The following is a 7,914-nucleotide window of genomic DNA, read 5'->3' on the forward strand; positions in this document are numbered from 1 at the left end:
CTTATAAAAAAACAATCAATCTTCACATATTCACTAGTTAACTACACATGGTTGATGATATTACTAGGTTAACTAGCTTGTCCTGCGTTGCATATAAGCAATGCGGTGCCTGTTAATATATCATCGAATCACAGACCACTTCAACTTTGCCAAACGGGTAATGATTTAACAAAAGAGCATTCGCGGAGAAAGCACAATCGTTGCAATAAATGTACCTAACCATAAACATCAATACCTTTCTTAAAATCAATGCACAAATATTTATTTTTTAAACCTGCATATGTATAAATGTATGTTACCAGGCAATATTAAACTAGGGAAATTGTGTCACTTCTCTTGCGTTCAGTGAAATCAGAGCCAGGGTATATGCAGCAGTTTAGGCTCGTTGCGAACTGTTGAAAGGCCTTTAATTCCTAACAAAGACCGTAATTAATTTGCCACAATTTTACATAATTATGACATAACATTGAAGGTTGTGGAATGTAACAGCAATATTTTGACTTGAATTTTGAAAAGGTTGCCACCCGTTCGATAAAATACGGAACGGTTCCGCATTTCACTGAAAGAATAAATGTTTTGTTTTCGAAATGAGTTTCCAGATTTGACCATATTAATAAAAAAAGCCTCATATTTCTGTGTGTTTATTATATTAAAATTAAGTTTATGATTTGATACTTGATAGAGCAGTCTGACTGAGCGGTGGTAAGCAGCAGCAGGCTCGTAAGCATTCATTCAAACAGCACTTTACTGCGTTTGCCAGCAGCTCTTAGCAATGCTTAAAGCACAGCGCTGTTTATGACTTCAAGCCTATCAACTCCCGAGATTAGGCTGGCAATACTAAAGTGCCTATAAGAACATCCAATAGTCAAAGGTATATGAAATTCAAATGGTATAGAGTGAAATAGTCCTATAATAACAACAACCTAAAACTTCTTAACTGGGAATATTGAAGACTCATGTTAAAAAGGAACCACCAGCTTTCATATGTTCTGAGCAAGGAACTTAAACGTTAGCTTTATTTTACATAGCACATGTTGCACTTTTACTTTCTTCTCGAACACTGCGTTTCTGCATTATTTAAACCAAATTGAACATGTTTCATTATTTTATTTGAGACTAAATTGATTTATGTATTAAGTTAAAATAAGTTTATTGTTCATTCAGTATTCTTGTAATTGTTTACACATATGTTGCTTGCTGTTTGTAAAAAAGTACTGTACGAATAAATGTGATGGATTGAGACTAGAGGTCGACCGATTATGATTTTTCAACGCCGATACCGATTATTGGAGGACCGAAAAAATACATTTAAATAAAATACAATTTGGAAGATTAATCAGTATCGGCTTTTTTTGGTTCTCTAGGGATGTGGCACAAATTGAAACATGAAAAAAAAAAACATTGAAACAGCAGAAACAATAAGAGCCTTTCATAAAATTCCCCAGGAAGTCCTATTGCGTATGACCGCTAGTGGGAAATTAAGTTCTATCGAGCACAGTCATACAGTATGCTTAGACTACAGGCATTTGGAATCTGCTTTGAGGCTGCCCCAACAGAAAACAACCTTTAATTCACATTGGCTCCAGTGTTCCTTCCATTTGTTATGTGCATTAGAAACTCAGAACAAAAAAAAAAAAAACCTAGCTCGGTGATCACACTTCTTCTCCTTCCTTTCTGTTTTCCCTACGTTACAGGTCTCTCACTCAATTTCCATTAGACCGCTCCCTCTATACACACTCGTGCTGCACACCCAAGCTCCCATTAGGCCTACAGAAATAACTGCCTATAAAAACATGTCTAACGGATGGGAAAAACAACCAAAACAGTAGGCAAGCTACACTCCTTGCAAAATCACAACAGCTTTATCACAAATTCAAAATAGGCTGGTTGATTAGGGAAATATGTGTTCCAATCACGAGCTGCAGTTGTAGAGTAATATATTTGTTTTGCAAACCACTCTAGTGTGTCATTTCGAATACTGTAGGTTACAACCCTCCCCTAAACCTAGTGTTCCATTTAGAATACTGTAGGTTACAACCCTCCATAAACCTAGTGTTCCATTTAGAATAGTGTAGGTTACAACCCCCCATAAACCTAGTGTTCCATTTAGAATAGTGTAGGTTACAACCCTCCATAAACCTAGTGTTCCATTTAGAATAGTGTAGGTTACAACCCCCCATAAACCTAGTGTTCCATTTAGAATAGTGTAGGTTACAACCCCCCATAAACCTAGTGTTCCATTTAGAATAGTGTAGGTTTACAACCCTCCATAAACCTAGTGTACCATTTAGAATAGTGTAGGTTACAACCCTCCATAAACCTAGTGTTCCATTTAGTGTTCCATTTAGAATTGTAGGTTTACAACCCTCCATAAACCTAGTGTTCCATTTAGAATAGTGTAGGTTACAACCCTCCATAAACCTAGTATTCCATTTAGAATAGTGTAGGTTACAACCCCCCATAAACCTAGTGTTCCATTTAGAATAGTGTAGGTTACAACCCCCCATAAACCTAGTGTTCCATTTAGAATAGTGTAGGTTACAACCCTCCATAAACCTAGTGTTCCATTTAGAATAGTGTAGGTTACAACCCCCATAAACCTAGTGTTCCATTTAGAATAGTGTAGGTTTACAACCCTCCATAAACCTAGTGTTCCATTTAGAATAGTGTAGGTTACAACCCCCCATAAACCTAGTGTTCCATTTAGAATAGTGTAGGTTACAACCCTCCATAAACCTAGTGTTCCATTTAGAATAGTGTAGGTTACAACCCTCCATAAACCTAGTGTTCCATTTAGAATAGTGTAGGTTACAACCCTCCATAAACCTAGTGTTCCATTTAGAATAGTGTAGGTTTACAACCCTCCATAAACCTAGTGTTCCATTTAGAATAGTGTAGGTTACAACCCTCCATAAACCTAGTGTTCCATTTAGAATAGTGTAGGTTACAACCCCCCATAAACCTAGTGTTCCATTTAGAATAGTGTAGGTTTACAACCCTCCATAAACCTAGTGTTCCATTTAGAATAGTGTAGGTTACAACCCTCCATAAACCTAGTGTTCCATTTAGAATAGTGTAGGTTACAACCCCCCATAAACCTAGTGTTCCATTTAGAATAGTGTAGGTTTTACAACCCTCCATAAACCTAGTGTTCCATTTAGAATAGTGTAGGTTTACAACCCTCCATAAACCTAGTGTTCCATTTAGAATAGTGTAGGTTTACAACCCTCCATAAACCTAGTGTTCCATTTAGAATAGTGTAGGTTTACAACCCTCCATAAACCTAGTGTTCCATTTAGAATAGTGTAGGTTTTACAACCCTCCATAAACCTAGTGTTCCATTTAGAATAGTGTAGGTTTACAACCCTCCATAAACCTAGTGTTCCATTTAGAATAGTGTAGGTTTACAACCCTCCATAAACCTAGTGTTCCATTTAGAATAGTGTAGGTTTACAACCCTCCATAAACCTAGTGTTCCATTTAGAATAGTGTAGGTTTACAACCCTCCATAAACCTAGTGTTCCATTTAGAATAGTGTAGGTTACAACCCTCCATAAACCTAGTGTTCCATTTAGAATAGTGTAGGTTTACAACCCTCCATAAACCTAGTGTTCCATTTAGAATAGTGTAGGTTACAACCCTCCATAAACCTAGTGTTCCATTTAGAATAGTGTAGGTTTACAACCCTCCATAAACCTAGTGTTCCATTTAGAATAGTGTAGGTTTACAACCCTCCATAAACCTAGTGTTCCATTTAGAATAGTGTAGGTTTACAACCCTCCATAAACCTAGTGTTCCATTTAGAATAGTGTAGGTTTACAACCCTCCATAAACCTAGTGTTCCATTTAGAATAGTGTAGGTTTACAACCCTCCATAAACCTAGTGTTCCATTTAGAATAGTGTAGGTTTATAACCCTCCATAAACCTAGTGTTCCATTTAGAATAGTGTAGGTTTACAACCCTCCATAAACCTAGTGTTCCATTTAGAATAGTGTAGGTTTACAACCCTCCATAAACCTAGTGTTCCATTTAGAATAGTGTAGGTTTACAACCCTCCATAAACCTAGTGTTCCATTTAGAATAGTGTAGGTTTACAACCCTCCATAAACCTAGTGTTCCATTTAGAATAGTGTAGGTTACAACCCTCCATAAACCTAGTGTTCCATTTAGAATAGTGTAGGTTTATAACCCTCCATAAACCTAGTGTTCCATTTAGAATAGTGTAGGTTTACAACCCTCCATAAACCTAGTGTTCCATTTAGAATAGTGTAGGTTTACAACCCTCCATAAACCTAGTGTTCCATTTAGAATAGTGTAGGTTTATAACCCTCCATAAACCTAGTGTTCCATTTAGAATAGTGTAGGTTTACAACCCTCCATAAACCTAGTGTTCCATTTAGAATAGTGTAGGTTTACAACCCTCCATAAACCTAGTGTTCCATTTAGAATAGTGTAGGTTTACAACCCTCCATAAACCTAGTGTTCCATTTAGAATAGTGTAGGTTTATAACCCTCCATAAACCTAGGCAGGTTCCAGACTGAAATATGCAACAAAAACATTGTTTTGATAAAGGCAAATGGCGTATTCATTAGTCTAGTGGCAACTTTGTTTCACACTTAACAAAAGCTGCCCAACCAAGCTCACTAATCAAAAAACAGAGCAATAGAAAAACACATGCCAGATGTGGGTATCTACTGGTTAAAAAGGAAAGAACTGTAGCGTTCTAATGATGTTAACTGTATGTCTTCACTACTATTATAAAAGAGAATAACAGCTGTTGAAACAGTTGGAGTAAACAGTTCAATTGATAAGTTGCATCTGTTTCAGTAGCGCGAGTCAAATCACATTTTATTTGTCACATACGCCGAATACAACAGGTGTAGACCTTACAGTGAAATGCTTACTTTACAAGCCCTTAACCAACAAAGCAGTTTTAAGAAAAAAATAAGTGTTTAGTATTTTATAACAAATAATTAAAGAGCTGCAGGAAATGTGCAGCTCAAATTGCTCTTGCAGTCCTTCGTTTAGCAAATGACCTCACTACTCAAGTAGGCTATTGATGCCGGCTGCACATCAACTACAATCATTTCTGTAATCAGCTTCCTCCCCCAACTGTTAAAACCTGTTAGGGCTCATGCGAATTTTCGCAGCTTTTTGTTAAAAATTGCGCAACATTTCAGCGCCCTGCTACTCATGCCAGGAATATAGTATATGCAAATGATAAGTATGTGTGTATAGAAAACACTCTGAAGTCTCTAAAACTGGTTAAATCGTGTCTGTGGCTATAACACAACGTGTTTAGCAGTAAAAATCCCTCGAAAGACTGTTCTCCAAAAACACAAAAAATATATTAATCCGTCAGTCAATGTATTGTTCAAGGCGACTGCAAATACATGAAGCCGTAATGTAAATGCCTACAGCTTCCACACGATGTCGCCAGTGCTGCCATTTTGAGCAGACTTAATCCTTGGTTCTATTACGTTTTACCCTTTCCGGTTTCAGTCTCTCAACAGGATGTTATTAAAATGGAAAAGATGGCCGTTGATTTCCAGACTAGCTGCTATCGAATACAGATCGCCCCGTGATGAATTGTATAGCTAATTAACGTTTATTAATACCTAAAGTTGGTTTAGAAAAGTAGTTTGAAGTGTTTTGTAGAAGTATATAGGCACCTTTTGTCATTTTAAAAAGTGACGTTGCGTTGCGTCTTGTAAAAGGGAATATTCCTGGATCAGACTAGTCTTCAGTAAATAACATTTTGGCTATACAATGACGGATTTAAATCGGGAAAAAGACCCAATTGTGATGTTTATGGGATATATAGGAGTGCCATGAAAGAAGCGCATCAAAGGTAATGAATGTTTTATATTTTATTTCTGCGTTTTGGGTAGCGCCGGCTACCGCAAAATCTGTCGTTTTAGATGATGTTCCAGTACTTTGGGGGTGCATGCTATCAGATAATAGCTTCTCATGCTTTCGCCGAAAAGCATTTTACAAATCTGACTCGGTAGCTAGATTCACAACGAGTGTAGCTTTAATTCAGTACCTTGTATGTGTATTTTAATGAAAGTTTGAGTTTTATCAAAAACTATACGTGGCGCACTTGAAATTTCCGCTGATTTGATCCCCACAGCGGGAGCTAGTTCCTAACAAGTTAACGACAATGATGTGCGGAGTGATTTATATTCGTGGTAAATCATTTGAAAGATGCATAACCCCTCTTACTGACGTTACAGCCTATTTGATAAATTCAAATGTTTCCCTTTATGATGATGATGATGATGATGGGAACCTGTTAGTGGTAATTTTGTGAGAAAACATTTGTTTTTGTTTTCAGATTTTTTTCTATACGTTAACAATTCAATTTAGTTTAAAACATTCACACCCCTACGAGGCACCATACACTCGCTAGTTGGGATGGAAACTAGCAAAGGGCTAGAGTTCAGACAGGACATTGGTGTAATGTTACTCACTGAGCTGCCCTTCGTGATGCCGTAACACAGAACCAGTTTGCGGTAGTTATACAACCGGATCTCACTAAACAGACTCAGGTAGGACGGCATCTCTAAGAGAGGAGACAATACATAAGCACACAGTCAATACAAATGGTCATCAATACAAAATGGTCATCAAAACAAAATGGTCATCAAAACAAAATGGTCATCAATACAAATGGTCATGCGTTACTTATCTTTTAGCTGTATGAGTTGAAGATTCATTCCCCTCTCTCGTAGCACAAATGTTTGCACGCATGCATGCACACACACACACCTGCTAGTGATCGTGAGAACACCAGGACACACTGGTAGAGCTGGTTGATGGAGATCCAGTCGTTGAGGAACATCTCCACCACCTTCCTCCCTCCCACAGGCTCAGACAGAGGGTTCTCATAGGTCAGATACACATGGCGTGTAGAGGCTTGACACACACATACACAGAACAGGGAGAGATAAGGGAACCGTTTGGGTAGAGTGTGTGTGTGTGTGTGTGTGTGTGTGTGTGTGTGTGTGTGTGTGTGTGTGTGTGTGTGTGTGTGTGTGTGTGTGTGTGTGTGTGTGTGTGTGTGTGTGTGTGTGTGTGTGTGTGTGTGTGTGTGTGTGTGTGTTTTTTGGGTGTCCATATGTGTGCGTTTCTGTGTACCTTGCTCTTTGCTGTGTGTGCTGTTGAGTGGGCAGTTGGTCAGAATTAGTTCTGCCACCCATGTGCGGTTGTTCCGGCCCTGCAGACGGAAGGTGCAATCCAGTAGAGAGCGCTCCAAAGCCAGACTCGTCTCCTCCCCTACACCCTTACTGGAAGGGATCCTAGGGAGGGGGAAAGGACCACATGGGGTCAGGTACATAGTGCATACTTTACTGAAATAAAGGGTACAAAACCATCATCTTTATCTATCAGCTATCATCTTTGTTTTGGGTACATGTTATTGAGATGCGAGAAAGTTTCAGTTTAAGTCAGTAGAACCAAAATCATATTAGCATTATCTCAAAAATTCCCATTGCCTTCCATATTATTAGGCAGGGCCACTGACATCTGGATTTGCAAGGTATCCTGGGATGTTGAGTCTTACTTGAGGATGCGGATGGCGTGGCTGCAGCCGTCTCCTTCCACCTGCACACCCTGGTGGGGAATCTCCATCTGAGATAACTAGAGAGAGGAGAGAGACGCATGTTTAGACAAGAGGAGGAATGGAGGGAAGAGAGGGAGAGATGAGAAGAGGATGAGAGAGATGTGAGAAAGAGAGCAGGAGGGATGGATGAGGGATGATGAAGAAAGACATCGACGGTGGAAAAGTAAAAACTGAGGAAGAGAGTTGTAAGATGTAGAGAAGAGAGAGAATAAAAGGGTATACTCCCTCTCTCCATACCTCCACTCTGAGGCTTATGAAGGGCATGTTGGTGTCACACATGGCCACTAG

At 38.8% G+C, this 7,914-nt stretch overlaps 1 protein-coding gene across 1 annotated transcript in view; it reads right to left on the reverse strand.

Moving 5' to 3' along the window:
• LOC124044221 (mediator of RNA polymerase II transcription subunit 14-like) overlaps window positions 1-7,914 on the reverse strand; it is a 42,363-nt gene that overhangs the window by 17,612 nt on the left and 16,837 nt on the right. The window contains exons 15-19 of the mRNA XM_046363788.1: window positions 7,864-7,914; window positions 7,567-7,643; window positions 7,143-7,303; window positions 6,774-6,920; window positions 6,476-6,567 (exon numbers count right to left, since the gene is read on the reverse strand). The exon at window positions 7,864-7,914 is cut by the window's right edge and continues 84 nt beyond it. Of these exons, the coding sequence (XP_046219744.1) occupies window positions 6,476-6,567; window positions 6,774-6,920; window positions 7,143-7,303; window positions 7,567-7,643; window positions 7,864-7,914 (528 nt within the window). The remainder of the gene's footprint in view (window positions 1-6,475; window positions 6,568-6,773; window positions 6,921-7,142; window positions 7,304-7,566; window positions 7,644-7,863) is intronic.

This window comes from Oncorhynchus gorbuscha, linkage group LG09 (assembly GCF_021184085.1).
Source record: "Oncorhynchus gorbuscha isolate QuinsamMale2020 ecotype Even-year linkage group LG09, OgorEven_v1.0, whole genome shotgun sequence".
NCBI classification, from domain to species: domain Eukaryota; kingdom Metazoa; phylum Chordata; class Actinopteri; order Salmoniformes; family Salmonidae; genus Oncorhynchus; species Oncorhynchus gorbuscha.